This window comes from Lolium perenne, chromosome 2 (assembly GCF_019359855.2).
Source record: "Lolium perenne isolate Kyuss_39 chromosome 2, Kyuss_2.0, whole genome shotgun sequence".
NCBI lineage: Eukaryota > Viridiplantae > Streptophyta > Magnoliopsida > Poales > Poaceae > Lolium > Lolium perenne.
The window spans coordinates 295,734,133-295,751,143 of NC_067245.2; the positions used below are offsets into that span (position 1 = coordinate 295,734,133).

At 40.6% G+C, this 17,011-nt stretch overlaps 2 protein-coding genes across 2 annotated transcripts; one reads left to right on the forward strand and one right to left on the reverse strand.

Annotated features, from left to right (window-relative positions):
- Positions 1-8,647: 8,647 nt before the first annotated feature.
- Positions 8,648-12,637, forward strand: LOC127336156 (imidazoleglycerol-phosphate dehydratase 3, chloroplastic). The gene is made up of 8 exons (XM_051362939.2): positions 8,648-9,114; positions 9,242-9,369; positions 10,261-10,365; positions 10,597-10,689; positions 11,244-11,318; positions 11,637-11,699; positions 11,850-11,959; positions 12,187-12,637. Exons 1-8 carry the CDS (start codon positions 8,907-8,909, stop codon positions 12,212-12,214), a joined length of 810 nt encoding a protein of 269 aa, XP_051218899.1. The 5' UTR covers positions 8,648-8,906; the 3' UTR covers positions 12,215-12,637.
- A 350-nt stretch (positions 12,638-12,987) lies between these two features.
- Positions 12,988-15,044, reverse strand: LOC127330673 (germin-like protein 4-1). Its single transcript, XM_051356808.2, has 2 exons — positions 14,836-15,044; positions 12,988-13,911 (listed from the first exon to the last, which is right to left on the reverse strand). Exons 1-2 carry the CDS (start codon positions 14,969-14,971, stop codon positions 13,268-13,270), a joined length of 780 nt encoding a protein of 259 aa, XP_051212768.1. The 5' UTR covers positions 14,972-15,044; the 3' UTR covers positions 12,988-13,267.
- Positions 15,045-17,011: the final 1,967 nt, after the last annotated feature.

Sequence of the window (17,011 nt, forward strand, 5' to 3'; positions counted from 1 at the left end):
CCTTTATTACAGCCAATTGTTCATTTGGAAAACTATCATTAACAGGAACAGGATCATAAGCTATATTTTCCAATCTAGACAAATTATCAGCAACAGGATTATCAGCACCTTTCCTATCTATAATATGTAAATCAAATTCTTGCAAAAGAAGTACCCATCTAATAAGCCTTGGCTTAGCATCTTTCTTTGTCATAAGATATCTAATTGCAGCATGATCAGTATGAATTGTAACTTTTGAATCAACAATATAAGATCTAAACTTATCACAAGCAAAGACTACAGCTAACAGTTCTTTTTCAGTTGTAGCATAATTTCTTTGAGCAGCATCAAGAGTTTTGCTAGCATAATGAATAACATTCAGTTTTTTATCTACTCGCTGTCCAAGAACAGCGCCTACAGCAAAATCACTAGCATCACACATAATTTCAAATGGTAAGTTCCAATCAGGGGGTTCAACTATAGGGGCAGTTGTTAAGGCTTTCTTTAGAGTTTCAAAAGCTTCCTTACAATCATCATCAAAAACAAAAGGTACATCTTTTTGAAGAAGATTAGTAAGAGGCTTTGAAATCTTAGAAAAATCTTTAATAAACCTCCTATAAAACCCAGCATGACCAAGAACACTACGAATACCTTTAACATCCCTAGGATAGGGCATCTTCTCAATTGCTTCAACTTTAGCTCTATCAACTTCAATACCTCTCTCGGAAATTTTATGTCCCAATACAATTCCTTCATTAAACAAAAAGTGGCATTTCTCCCAATTAAGAACAAGGTTAGTTTCTTCACATCTCTGCAAAACTTTATCAAGATTCCGCAAGCAATTATCAAAAGAATTTCCATAGACGGAAAAATCGTCCATGAATACCTCTACAATACTCTCACAAAAGCCATGAAAAATAGCAGACATGCATCTTTGAAAATTAGCAGGAGCATTACATAAACCAAAAGGCATACGCCTATAAGCATAAGTTCCATAGGGACAAGTGAAAGTGGTTTTCTCTTGATCTTTAGTTTTAAAAGCAATTTGTGAAAATCCAGAATAACCATCAGAAAGCAAAAATGAGTATTTTTAGATAACCTTTCTAACATTTGATCAATAAATGGTAAAGGGTAATGATCTTTCTTAGTAACCTTATTAACTTTCTGATAATCAATGCACATTCTATAACCTACAACTACTCTTTGAGGGATGAGCTCATCATTATCATTAGGCACAACAGTCATTCCTCCTTTCTTAGGAACACAATGCACAGGACTAACCCATCTACTATCAGCAATAGGATATATAATACCAGCTTTAAGGAGTCTTAATACCTCATTTCTTACCACATCCTTCATCTTAGGAATTAGACGATGCTGAGGTTCAACAACAGGCTTCGCATCATCTTCCATATTAATGGCGTGTTGGCAAATAGAGGGAGAAATCCCCTTCAAATCATCAAGAGTGTAGCCAATAGCACCTCGGTGTTTCTTCAATATTTCCAATAACCTTTCTTCTTCAAACTCTGAAAGCTTAGAACTAATAATAACAGGATATATTTTCTTATCATCAATATGAGCATATTTAAGATTATCAGGCAATGGTTTTAAATCAAAGACAGGATCTTCCTTTGGTGGTGGTGTTGTACCCAAATCTTCCACCGGTAAATCATGCTTAAGAATAGGTTGACGAAGGAAAATTTCATCAAGTTCATCTCTTTCTTCCCTGAAAACTTCACTCTCACTATTCTCCAAATGTTGCTGCAAAGGATTACTAGGAGCAAGAGCAATAGATGCACACTGTTCAACTTTAAAATCACTATTAGGCGAATCAATTTTATAAGGAGTTTTGGTAAATTTAGAGAAATTAAACTCATAAGATTCTCCAGCAAATTTAGTCAAAATTTTCTCTTTCTTGCAATCTATAATAGCTCCACAAGTATTTAGAAAAGGTCTACCAAAAATAATAGGACAATATTTACTAGCAGCAGAACCAAGTACCAAAAAGTCAGCAGGATATTTAATCTTACCACATAAAACTTCCACATCTCGAATAATACCAATTGGAGAGATAGTTTCTCTATTAGCCAGCCGAATAACCACATCAATATCTTCAAGTTCACAAGAACCAATTTCGTGCATAATCTCCGTGTAAAGCTCATAAGGAATAGCACTAATACTTGCACCAATACACATAAACCATAATAACAATGATCACCAATTCTAACAGATAGCATAGGAACACTAGCTTTTCTAGACTTATTAGGATGCGAAACAATATTAGAAGCATCTTCACAGAAAATAATATGACCATCTTCCACATTTTCAGTCACAAGATCTTTAACAATTGCAACAGCAGGTTCAACTTTTATTTGTTCTTCAGGTTCTATAGGTTTCTTTTCACTTTTATGAATCGCACTATTTATATCAGAGTACTCCTTCATTTTAGCAGGGAAAGGAGTTTTTTCAATATAAGCTTCAGGAATAACATGATCAACAGTTTCAACTACAACACATTTATTTATAGATGAATCAATTTTATCTTTATACGGTTCATGATACTTATCAAAGTTCCTCTTAGGCAATTCATAATGAGAAGAAAAAGCCTTATAAAGATTTGCAGCAACTTGAGAATCAAGACCATAAGTAGCACTCATATTACGAAATTTATCAGTATCCATAAAAGCTTCAATGCATTTATAATCATAATTTATACCTGATTCTCTATCCTTGTCGTTCTCCCATCCTTCAGTATTTTCTTGGATCCGATTAAGAAGGTCCCTTTTAAACTCTTCCTTGTTGCGTGTAAATGATCCAGAACAAGAAGTATCCAAAGAAGGTCTTGTCTTGAAAAGAAAGTCTTGCATAGAAATTATCAATAATAATATTACCAGGAAGCTCATGAATGGGGCATTTGAGCATTAAAGACTTCAATCTCCCCCAAGCTTGGGCAATACTCTCTCCTTCATGAGGCCAAAAATTATATATATGATTCCGATCTTTGTGAATCTCACTTGGAGGATAGAACTTAGAATAAAACCGGGGCACAATATCATTCCATTCAAGAGAATCCCCATTATCCAGTAATTTATACCAATGCGCCGCTTTACCAGACAGCGATACAGAGAATAGTTTCTTCCTCACTTCATCCATAGCAATACCTGCACACTTGAATAAACCGCATAATTCATGTAAGAACATTAAATGATCTCCAGGGTGGACAGTTCCATCCCCTGTATAACGGTTACCCACTACACGTTCAATAATTTTCATAGGTATTTTGTATGGTATTTCTTCCTTACCTGGCGCCTCATCCACTACCTTTGCAGTAGTAGTAGATTTCCCAAATAAACACTCAAGAGAAGATCTCTCCATAATGAATTATAGCAGCAGGCAGAAATAAAATCAGCACAAACAGTAGAAATCTCCCTTACCAATTCCACTTACCAATAGCGCTTCACTTCCCGGCAACGGCGCCAGAAAATAGTCTTGATGACCCACAAGTATAGGGGGTGTATCGCAGTATCTTCGATAAGTAAGAATGTCGATCCCAACGAGGAGCAGTAGGTGTTGACAAGCAGTTTCGATGAAGGATTCACCGTAAATGCTCACAGACAAGTATTCGTGGGGTTTTGATGTAACAGATGAATAAAGTACGAGTAAGTAAAGTGCGAGAGTAATAATTGCAGCGAGTGGCCCAATCCCTTTTAGCACAAAGGACAAGCCGGTTTGTTTACTTATAATGACCAAACGTTCTCGAGGACACACGAGATTTTAGTCTAGTGCTTTCGCTACATACGGCTAATTAATGTTCATTGTTTTGATAAGTGTTGTGTGGGTGAACCTATGCTAATGTACCGCCCTTCCGAGGACTAATACATACTTGTGATTATACCCCTTGCAAGCATCCGCAACTACAAAAAAGTAATTAAGATAAATCTAACCACAGCCTTAAACTCTGAGATCCTGCGATCCCTCCTGCATCGATATACCAACGGGGGCTCAGGTTCGTCACTCCGGAAACCCCGCAATTGGCAAACGAGTACAAGATGCATTCCCCTAGGCCATAAAGGTGAAGTGTCGTGTAGTCGACGTTCACACGACACCACTAGAAGAATAACACCACAACTTAAATATCATAACATTGAATATTACTCAACCATACTTCACTACTAACATTTAGACTTCACCCATGTCCTCAAGAACTAAACGAACTACTCACGAGACATCATATGGAACATGATCAGAGGTGATATGATAATGAATAACAATCTGAACATAAACCTTGGTTCAACGGTTTCACTCAATAGCATCAATAACAAGTAGAAATCAACACCGGGAGAGTTTCCCCTATCAAACAATCAAGATCAAACCCAAATTGCTACAGCGGTGACGAGGTGCAGCGGTGGAGACGGCGGTGATGATGATGAAGATGATGGTGATGGTGATGGAGATGATGTCCAGCTCGATGACGGTGACGATGGCGTCGATTTCCCCCTCCGGGAGGGAATTTCCCCGGCGGATTCCTGCCCGCCGGAGAGCTCTTTTCTCTCTGGTGTTCTCCGCCCCGCAGAGGCGGCTGTGGCTCTGTTCGACGTACCCCTCTGGCTTAGGTTTTCGGGACGAAGGCATACGCGAAGAAAAGGAGGCGAGAGGGGCTGTGGGCCCCCCTCCTCACAGGGCGGCGCGGCCAGGGCAGGGCCCGCGCCGACCTGTGAGGGGGGCCCATGGCGGCCCTCCTCAACTCCCCCTTCTGGCTCCCTTCGTCATCTGGAAAAATAGGAATTTTCGTATAATTTCCTTCAACTGTTGATCTTCCGAAATATTGCATTCTGACGGTGCTTTTTCCAAAGAGAATCTCGGCTCCGGTGTGCGATCCCCAAATAATCATGAAACATGCAAAATAGATGAAATAACATAAGTATCATCTCCAAATATGAAATATATCAATGAATAACAGCAAATTATGATATAAAATAGTGATGCAAATTGGACGTATCACCTCCCCCTCCAGACCCCGATCCGCTCAGGTGCGTGCCGCGTCTCAGCTCAGCTCCCGTGATTTGTTTTCTTGTTCCCACTTCTAATCCTGCTTGCTCAAGCCCTCTCCGATAGTGTATCTTGCGGATTTCAGCTTCTTTTTCTTCTATATGTCCGTGGTTTTGGAGTGAGCGTCTGTGTAGTGTTCGTCTGGATGTTTCCCTTGAGCGATTTTGGGGGTACGAATTCGGTGTGGGAAGTGGAGAGCGCGTGTGGTTCATGGCCGTAATCGAAGTTTTTAGTAGATGCGACTTTAGTGAAATCGTTAGCTTGTTCATCTCAACCAGTGGTGTAATCGGAAAAGTACAGGCTGCTATCAGTATCAGGGGATAGATAGTTGTAGTTGCTTGTAGTTCGAGGAAGGAATAAAATGGTTTGCCTCTAGGCCGAACTATTGTGTAGTGGACCATACCGTTGCCGTGAACCATTTTAAGGAATGGTGTTTGCGAAGTGTCCAAAATGGAATCGATTTGTATGTTTTTGTAACCTGCTCTAGTGCTACTGGGACTTGTGCTCTGGTACAATTGGTTGGTTCAGTTGAACTGAACTGACGACACACAGCGCTGAACTTAGGAGAAGTACATGGCTGTGTGCAAATTTTGCTTCACATCAATTATTCTCTCTCTATCTCTCTGACCGACGCTGACAAAATCTCCGTTCATCTTATCCACAGTGATCAAAGTCTATGTGGTAACCTGCAAGTTAATTTATTCTATCCACACAACAAATATATTTGTTTGCCTTGCGATTATGTTACATATAGCAGTGGCATAGATCTGTCAAAGTCTATGTGGTAACGAGCAGTGGCTTAATTGTAGTCTTGTGCTTGTTTTGGGTGCGGTGAATGCAATGTTTCTATATATGTATGCAAAACATTTGCAATGTGACTAGCATAGATCTGCAAAACATTCCATTGTTTCTATACACGATGGAATATATCTACAGCTAAAGTTCCTTATCCTTTTTGTTACACAGGACTGGGTAGTATGTATGGGAATATCACAGGCCATTATCTGGTATCTGGGAAAGCTATTTCCTTTAGTGGCTGTGATGGTCATCATATATATTCATCAGTAAGTTCTAATCTGATTCATTTTCCTGTAATAATAGTTGGTATTATAATCAATATTTGATATTCTTCTGCAACTATCTCTTTTTCTAGAGTACTTGTTCTCCCAAGTTTTGTTTGGCTCAAGCCTCTTGTGTGTACATATTGTACATCATGCTGTAATTATTTCATGCTAATATTTAATTGGCCCTTACTGTACTTGGTTTTACCTGCATCAGCATCCTTGAAGCCTAGTAACACCTACCTCGCTTGGTTTTTCTTGCATACCTGATGGAGTGTGTGCTACAACTGAACCATGGCACAGGATTCTCAGTGTCAAGCTCACTGTGCTGCAACTGAAGCAGCGCTGTCTTTACCGGATTAGGTAAGTCTTCTGTCTATACCATTCTCCTCTTTGTTACTTGGTTGATGGGTCATGGTGGCATGCATTATTTTTGAGTCAAATCCCTATGTGATATGGAAGCTAATATCTGAATATCTTTGTATTGGGATCTGGTCGATCTTATATGATCTTACTTCATGATGTAAGTGCTAAGTCATACTGATATGTGTAGAAAGGAAACTATTGTACCTTAGTTCTCTCTCTGAGAGATATCCGACTTAATTCTAAAATAAAATGTTAAATTATGGATGTTTCCTGATGCTACTGTATGTTTTGTTTGAACAAGGATAGAGAATAACTTAAAAGTTGCCTTAAAGATCGTATGTTCTTCATGATCTATGCAAACGATGTTTTCATTGATTATTCTAAGATAAAATGTTAAGTTATAGCTGTTTCTGAATGCTACTGTATGATTTGTTTGACCAAGGACAGAGAATAACTTGAAAGTTGCCTGCTGCACTACCGTGTGTTCTTCATGATGTATGTAAACCATGTTTTCATTGCTTATTGAGCACCCATGGTTCATCTTGGAGCTCCCCTATATTTTCTCTTATAGCCTTGCTAGTAATTATGACATACTTTTTAGTTTCTCACTTTTGTATTGTACCAGCATTCACATTTTATGAGTTCACCCCTTTGCTTTAGTTAAGTGGAGTCTATGATTCAAGTGTTAATGATATCTGTGTAAGGTTCTTGTTATTGGACAATGTACCATGAGTAATCTGCTCATTTGTGCTCAGATGCTAAAATATTCATTGGTTGCATGATATTATCCAGCAATTACCTGTTTGACAGTCATGCCTTTGGATGTTTGTTTTTGTGCAGGATGGATGGATGAGCCTATGACAGATGCTTGTTCTTGGACAGGTTGTGTTAGTCAGGTGCTGGGATGCAATGTTGGACGGTGATGTGCTCACAGGGAACAGGTAGCTGTGCGGTTGGTGGAGCGGAGAGTTCCTGATGATGCATCATTAAGAAGGTGACCTGGAGGTTAGGTTATGACAGCCGAGTCCGGCCGTCTAGAATGGCATGCTTTGGTTCTTATGATTTGACTCGATGGATGTTGCGTGTTGTAATAGTCTTGCCGGTTGTTTTCATTATCCTTTGGATTCAGCTGCAGCCTCGTCATTCCTGTATGTGTTTTTTGGAAAAATACTGGAATAGACTTCATGTATTCATCTTTTGGCGTCTAAATATTATCAGATCGTGTGAAATAAATGCTGACAAGTGGGACCAATGGAAAAATGAAACCTGACACGTGGGGTCTCTATATGTATTTGGCCAAAAAAAATAAGCTAAAAAGGCCGAGGTAATTGGGCTAGTTACGGGCCAAGGCCCAACAAAGCCAAAAAAAATAATCAGAACTAATGGGCTCAGCCCACATAAGGAGCTGAATGGATCGGGCTGAATTCAGATAACGACATTTCTAATTCGTCACAATTTTGCCACGTCGGATTGCCACGCTGGACTCGGGGGCAGGTGCCCATGACGTTTTGGGAACGTCATGCCGTCAGTGACATTTTAAAACGTCACAAAGCTCTACAACGTTTTCAAGTGGAACGTCTTAAGCAGTCACTGCTGACTCCCAACTTTCGACATTTTTAAAAGCGTCACCGTAACATCACAAGTAGCCATTAGTGACGTTTCAGTGACACCTTTATTTTGTCAACTTATGGCAGATTTCTTTGCGGTGACGAACAATCTTTGCACACACCCGATATCTCGAGCCGTCTAGAGTCTTCGAGCCTGAGATTCTGAATACGATCTGGGAGAAGCCGGTATGCCATGCCGTCACCTCAAGGAACTCCCAGGCGTTGCACATCGACGGCGGCGGCGTGTGCGTCATTACTCGTTACCTTCTTGGGGGCGTCGTCGTGGAGCTTCGGTCCTCCTCGGTTTCGCTTCGATGGCTTTGGTGGTAAGTCTTGGCTTTTGTTGTACTTTTTTCATGGAGCTCCGGTCCTTCTCATCACCTTGTATCGGTTTAGCCGTGGCTCGTGTGTGGCTTTATTTATAAAGTGGGATGAAAGCCAGTTTCTAGGTGGAAAACAAAGAAAAAAACTCTATTCCCGACAGGCCCTTCTTTGTAGGCCCACCACTCCCAAGTTCATGCACCATGATGAGTCCAAGACCCAAAACAGGCCAAGGTACCCGGCGGCTGGCCCAACTGAAGTTTCTGGCTTCAGCCTCTCCTCAGTCCTCCCCCACGGCGCTTCCGCCGCCGAAGCGACGGCCACTAATCCCCCCTACCATTCTCCGTGCCGCCGGCGAATACGAGGTTTTCCGGGGCACCTCGCTCTACAGCGTAGCTTATTCGATCCGAGCTCGACTTCAGTTGAGTTCTTGCCGAATTACCCAGCCAATAGCTCCAATCCACCTAGGCTCGCTCTATTTCGGTTTCGCTGACATCGCCCGCCCACCGGCGCGTTCTCGCTGATGACCACCGCGCCGTTCTTTTCCCCATCTCTCTCCCGCCTATACTCCGCGCGGGCCTCTCCAGTCCCCAAATCCCCCGCGAGGTCAAAGGCCGCGGTCGCCTTCCCCGCACGGCCGTACGGGCCATCGCTTCGCCCCAGGTCGCTTGTCATGGCTGCCGCTGGCGTCAGCGGGAACGGCTCCCCGGCGGCGTATGAAGACTCCACAGGTGGTTTCAGCATCCTTGACATCTACTTGCTGCTTCATGATGTGATTTCTACCTGCTTTATGCCCATCTACTTCACTGTTGTTCAGCCACTCTACTGGCGATCTCTTACCGTGTTCAAAATTTCCAGTGTCTTGTAGGCTGGGAGAGGTCAAGAGGGTAACCAAGGAGACAAATGTGCATGTCAAGATCAACCTGGATGGCACTGGTGTTGCCGATTGCAGCACAGGGATACCGTTCTTGGATCACATGCTTGATGTGAGTAAAAGTTAATCGTGTTGGGTCAATATACGCCTTCTCCACTAGTTGTGAATTGAGGTTTTTCTGTGTAGACAGCGCATGCTTAAGGTATTCTTATAAACCCAAGCCATCACATTCTGGCTTGCGTTTATTCCAAGCCAGAATGTGATGGCTATTGCATCTAACTGAAGAAGAAAAGTAGCCTCTTCCTGCAAAGCAGGGCAAAATGGAACCTTGTAATCATAAGAATACCTTAACACGCATCCATGAAACCAAACAACACACACACATATAAATGGCAAGTAGTGCTGAGAACTTCTGACGGGCAAACCCTTTATGTAGGACACACTAGCTTTGGATGTTTAAGACCACCGTTAGTACAATCCTGTTGTTATTAGGAGATAGTGATGTATAGAGAAGTAAGCCTGAAGGTACCCTGCTGAAGAAAAGTCTGCTGCCTTCCACGTGTTCCAAGTGACATCGAGCAATTAGGTGGCGGAATGCTATTTGATTTTCTTTCCCTAGTGTGATGTGATCCATGCAGTGATTGTTAGTCTTCTTCCTCTTATTAATAAATGTATCTGTGTGTGAAAAGCATGGCTTTGGTTATTCAACACCGGTGACAAACTGACTAGATATGACCATGGGCGATAAGCCCTTACATCTCAGTTTCTCGAATCAATTTGTGAAAAGGAACTACTGTAAGGTGCTAACGTAGCCAACCAATGCAAGAAGAAAAAAATGTTTTGAGAAGTATTTCTTTTGCAACATATGCTGCACTTTGAATGGTCCAGCGTTCTTTTATGTGTATATCCTGTGCTTGACAGTAGAACGTTCTAACTCTTACTGTGTACGTGTGCTCTTTTTTCTGGTCAAAGTTGGCATTAACTTCCGGTTTACAACTTACAGCAACTGGCATCCCATGGACTCTTTGACGTATATGTGAAGGCTACGGGTGACACACACATTGATGATCATCACTCAAATGAGGATATTGCTTTGGCAATCGGAACGGTGATTGCTGCTTTTCTATTATGCAGTTAAAGCTCGATGGTTGTACTTCTGGAAGTAGTTATATGAATTATTGCTGAACAGAAATTAGGATGTCCATTTTGATCTTATTGCTAAATTTGCTATATTTCTGTTCTTAACCTGATGGTGAATTGTCCTGAATTGAATCCTCTGCAACCTATATATATATATATGCAAAATGCTACCGTGGTAATTTTTTAAGCTTACTTGTAGGCCTTACTTCAAGCACTTGGAGATCGAAAGGGAATTAACCGGTTTGGGCACTTTACAGCGCCACTTGATGAGGCAGCAGTTGAGGTTATACTGGTATGCATTACCATCTTCAGCACGTACATGCTATGAATGTACTGTTCTCTGCAACCTCCATTCAGAATGTACTGGAGTTAGCGTTTATGAGCTTATGAACATCTTACCCTATGCTAACACATAACTGAATCATAACTTGTACTTACCCTATGCTAACACATAACTGAATCATAACTTGTACCTGCTGGTTCTTCACTTGGAATGATAGGCTGGTTTTCATGAAACTTGTTTTTGTCATCTTATGTTTTCATGGACACCTAATGTTATGATAGGATATGAAGATTTTGACTTTTGAGGACTAGTATAAAAAATGGTAGTCCATTTGGTTTAATTCTGTATATATTTTTTTTCTCACTCGGCTATCTTGCATAAGTTTATGAATTGAATGATAGCGAGAAAGTTGCAGTTATTTTACTCTATATAACATAATTTTTGGTTTTTTTTGTGACAATTGTGATATTGCCACTTGTCAATTATTATCATGGTGAATAATCAAGTAACTGTGCTTGTTGAGATTAGATGTTTGCGTGTCCTTATTTCTTCCTTGTATTTAGGATCTATCTGGTCGACCACATTTGAGCTGTGGCTTGAGTATTCCTACTGCACGAGTTGGCATATATGACACACAGGTAATTTGTGAAATTTTGACAGTCGCTTTCAATTTCCTGTTATGTTAGTTCCATTTTTTTTGATGTTTCGTATGTTTATGTCAGGCATAGGAAAGATTTTCATTGTTAAATCTCACATATTCAGTTCAACTTTACTTTGGATTTGTTTTTTTTTTTTCGTTTTTATTAAATTTGTCTCTTCCCCTCTTCAGATGATTTTTTGACAGATCTTTACTAGTCTTGTTAGTCTTTTTTAAATTAGGGCATTGGGATCGTCTTGCACCACATATTGCTGCTACAAACTAAGGCAAATAAGTAATATAATTACTTTGATGACAGCTTGTTGAGCACTTTTTCCAGTCCCTTGTGAATACATCTGGGATGACGCTTCACATCCGTCAGGTATATTTTGCATCTGTATCCCAAAAAGTCCGCCTGCTAAGCTTTGGATCGGCATTACAACAATGTGTTTTGGGGACATAGTTTTTTGACCCTCAATTAAGTGAACTAAATTGGCATAACCTTGCACTCACTTCAATTTTTCTTTCAAAGCTTGCGGGGAATAACTCGCACCATATTATCGAGGCAACTTTCAAAGCATTTGCTAGGGCCCTTCGACAAGCAACAGAATACGACTTACGCCGACATGGCACTATTCCCAGGTTTGTCCTCCTTTAAATGTTGTTCAGGAAAGTTTGCGCACGACATGGTCAGTATTTCATAGATGTTTCAAAAACTATTTCCGGCACAATTTTTTGTAAAACAGAGAAACTGTTAGCTGTTGGTATTTCACGATGTCCAGTGTTAGATTAGATGGTTAATCTCCGACTCCCTAATGATTTTGGATACATTAGCATCCCTGATGGTATCTTGCTTGACTCAACTGCAGCTCGAAAGGTGTTCTGTCAAGGTCGTAGTGTTCCAAGATGTAAAAACTGTATGCAGTTATGCACACACTACCCCCCTTGAAGCTTGGAGTGAGAAAAAGAAGATGGGTGGGTGGTCTCCTGCTGGATCATCTCTGTTGCTACACTTGCGCCTGGAGTCCATGTCATTTTGCGATAACAGAGCATGTAAAATAGCTTGTCATCCTGCTCGCAGGGCTTATTTATCTTTACTTCCGTTGGCATAAAAACACATCTGCTCATTTTTGGCTCTTCTCTGGACTCTGTCTGAAGATGAAAAGCTGCAAACGGCTTGACATTCTGAAAGTTGCCTCCAAAATGTGGATTCAGAAATGACCTGCATGGTTGTTGCCTCTGTAATACTTTACCGTTCTGTAATGCTTGACCGTTTGAGAGAATAAAATAAAGGAAAACAAATCTCTTCTCGCACTACAATTGATCAACTTGGCTGCCTAGTCTGATTTAAATTGGTGCGCAGCAGTACCTTTGTTATTCAGTGCGCCATCCATCCATGTAAGAGCAGAAATAGTTTTTGCCGCTGAACGCAGAGAAGACGATGCGTTGCATTGACGTGGCTGCTTGGTAAATCCAATGGTTTGAGCACTCAGAACATCGATCGTTTCCATTAGAATAACGGTCTTGTTATTTCTCATGTCAGATGTCACTGAGGAAGTTCGGTCAGGCTGGTTGGTGGTAAAGGGGATGAGAAAATATTGATCTTACTGACTGAACCGTTCGATCAGAGTGATTCATGCAAGTCTAAGGTATGTGGTTACAATCCCAAAGAAGAGAAACACAAACCCTTTTGATTTTATTCCACATAGAGTAGAGAGGCAGCAGCTTAGCTACCTAGTATACACTGATTGTAGTATTTCGCCACTGTTTATTCTACACGACCGACAGAGCTAGTACGTATTAGTACTCCCCGATCAACACAAACTACTAGCAGTACGCGCCTACACCAGTACGTCACAGCGTACAGTATACAGTGGCTTTCGGTGTCTTGTTTACTAGCAAGTGTATCGATCTTAAATTATTATTAGGGTTATGGATTGCTGGCCTAGCTTAGGGCTTCTTGCGCATGCCAGGGTAGTAGCCGCCGCCACCGCCACCGCCGCCGGTATAGTTGCCCCCGCCGCCCATGCTGCTATTACCGCTCATGGCCGGCGCGAACTGGGACTGAATCCAGTCCACGGTGTCCTTCTCGGTCATGAACGCCTTGGCAAGGATGAGGTCGCTGATGGGCGGCGTGGACCCAAACACAGCGTTGGCGATGGTGATGGTACCGGGGTTCTGGCTGCTGAGTGCGGCGATGGCGAGTGCGGGGTTGGGCCCGTTGTTGGCCTGGAAGTGGATGAGCCCCTGTGGGAAGACGAACACGTCGCCCTCCACCAGCTGCTTGGTGAAGAGCAGGTTCCTGCCGTCTTGCTGGTTGGAGGTGACGAAGCCGACGAGGAGCTGGCCCTTGATCACGGTCAGAATCTCGGTGGCGCGCGGGTGCGTGTGCGGCGGGTTCAACCCGTTGGGGCCGAAGTCGATGCGCGCCAGGGAGATGCCCAGCGTGTTGAGGCCGGGGAGCTGCAGCACAGACACCAACGTGACGGCGGAGCCCAGCGCGTTCAGCATGCCTGGCTTATTGAGGCCGGCGCGGAAGAAGTCGTTCGCCATCACCAGCTTTGGGTTCTTGCAAACGAACCCGTTCACGAACACTGCATGCATGGACATTTCACGCCACAAGGTTAATGTATTTGGATTTGTTGTTTCCAAATCGACCAATTTACATATATAGTTTTAAGAGAGTGGGTGTTTTGCGCTCTCACTTTCCCTAGTTTAAAACTTAGGGAGTGAAAAAAAGTATTTCTTAGCTGAGATGCATCCGCAGCTATATAGCCATATGATAGAGATCTTCTAACCATTTTGTAATCGTACATATATCAACACATTCATATCAAATGAATTCTTAGTTTTAACTTAGAAACTATTATCTCTTAACCAAATAACAAATAATGAATACATTTAATTTCTTGTTAGATAAAAAATCAACATTTAGGTGAAATGATTAGTTATATCTACCTATTAAGTTGTGCACATTTTCTAAAACGTGCAAACTACTCGACTTTAGCGATAAAAGTCGATATTATGGATTGTTGACCGACATGTAAGGATTTCTCTTATTTCTAACACAACAAGATTATACATAATTTCTAAACCATGCAAACTACTCAACTTTAGCGATAAAATCAGTATTATTGCTTGTTGACCGACATGTAAGGATTTCTCTTATTTCTAAGGCAATATATAAATTTCTAAAGCGTCTGCTCAATATACTTAAAAAAATTGACCTAGATCTTAGAAAGTACTCCCTCCAATAATCGATGGTGTATCATGTCCAAGGTCAAACTTCTCTAAGTTTGACCCAAGTGATAGGAAAATGCGTAAATATCACACTATCAAATCAATATAGTATGAAAATTACTGTATAATTAATATAATAAAATTAATTTTCTGTTTACATGTTGATGGAACATAGGGAGTAGGCAGTTAGGCACTAGTGTCCCATCGATCGCATGTATGCTATCATGCATGTCGCGTGAACGAAATCAAGCATGCAAAATGAAGATGGATTTATATACCAGGGGTCATCATATCAGCAACACAGAAGTCCTGGAGAGGGCTGGGGTCGCCCGCCATAACGCGAGGAACTGAAGATGAAATCAGCACCAGTATTGCCACGGCAAGCAGTGCAGCCAAGGCACGTGAAGCCGCCATGTTTTTTTACCTTCACTAACAAGACCTTACAATGTCTGTCAATGTAAGGATATAAGCTAGTGTTTGAGCTGGTTCTACGCTGCAAAGACATACCAAGGTACCTATTTATACATGCAGAAAGGTGACCGTGGAGTAGTGGGCTAGCTGCATGCTCTAGCAACAACATGGTACAACCAGTAATCACTAGCTAGTAATTCACTGTGTTGTTTGAGTTGGCATCCACGATACTGCTATGGCATTGCTAGCTTACGTGCTAATTTCTTCTTGCAGCCCCACTAACTGTTTGTTTATACAGGGTAACCACGTGCCTAATATCCATTGTGGAATCAATACATGCACCATTACGGGTGGAAAACTTGATGATCGAAGATAATGGCACTTTTGAGGTTTTAGTTTGCAACAATGATCCACTAGCTTGCAGAAGCTGTAATTCGAAGATGGTCGTATGATCGATCGTGTAAAGCGAACGTTGCTGATGAAATTCCTTGCTAACTGGAGCTGTTTGCGCACTTGCAGACGACTGGTAACGCTGATTCTACCTAGATCAATAATCACCCTTCTCAGGGTCAAAAAAAAAAAACACCCTTCTTTTGTCCGGACTATTTGGACGTTGATCTGTTTGCCATGGACCTTTGATTTCCTTGATCAAATTCAAACCAAGGCGTTCAAAGTATGGACTGATACAACAAATAGCATACTAGATCGAAAATGACATTTTCATATGTACAATGTATCACCCGGTAGTTTGTCTAGCATGGAACGATATGCAGGTAGCCAGGTAGCACATACTTATTCCTAAAAATGCTTAAAATATATAGGCAAAACATATTTGCCCCGAAGTAATGGTACTTTTTTGGTTTGGTTTGCAGCATACATATCACGGACCTACAAAATTAAGCTTGAATTTGAGATCACTATGATCTTGCGGAGCAAGAGTTTGGAGGCTGTCGTGATAAAAAAAAAATTACTAACTACTCCCTACGTCCAAAATTTAGTATATTTTTAAGTTATATCGTAAAAAATAAGTTTGACCAATTTTATAATATATAAATATTTACGAGAGATGAAATCCATATATTATAAACTACATTCCAACATACATCTAGTGATTTTGAACCGGTGCTGTAATTATTTCTACTTTCCAAAATACATCTAATATATTAAAAAGTTTGACTTAGAACAAAACATAAAATTACATATATTTGTCGACGGAAGGAGTAACTGTTTACGTACTTGCATACAACTAGGTCATGCTAATTCTACCTAGATTGATATCACCTTTATTTTTTCTAGACTATCTGGAAGATGATGTTAGGACTTGGACTTCCGAACTCCTTCAATGAAGCAACGGTAATTAATAATAATATAGGCCAATACTAAATGATACTCCCTCCATAACGGTTTATAGGTCATGCATATACCCCTATATCGTCAATTTAATCAACGTAATATAAATTCTATAACACAAAAATTATATCACTAGAAAGTATAACATCCGAAGTTTCCAATGATTTTTTTTTGTAATCTATACAACTTATTAAGTTGGACAAATTTATGATCTAGAGATACATGCAAAACCAATAAGCATGTATGTAGGTAATAGGTTGACATTGTTGAACTAGCTATGCAATATAGCATACAAGATCGTGAATATCACTCTCACACATTTTTCAGATATAGAGTGGTCTACCGGTGAATACGGCTAGTATTTTACCCGATATAATTATTAGGTATATATATTATTCGATACTCAACTTGTTGTACTTTCTATGCTTGAGTGTTTTTAATAGAGATTTTATTTGTTCTTGAAAAATATTATATGTACATCTTAACTAAAATATACAATTATAAGTACATACCCCGTGGGCACATGGTTATCTGATATCTAATACGCCAAAGATAAGACCAAAAAGAACTGGACATCTAATATTTTAAACCTTCAATTGTACTCACTGTGTTTCATATTGATTGTTGCAGATCCGAATGTATCTCTGCACAAAGCGCATCTAGATACATCTGTATCCGCGACAACTAATATAA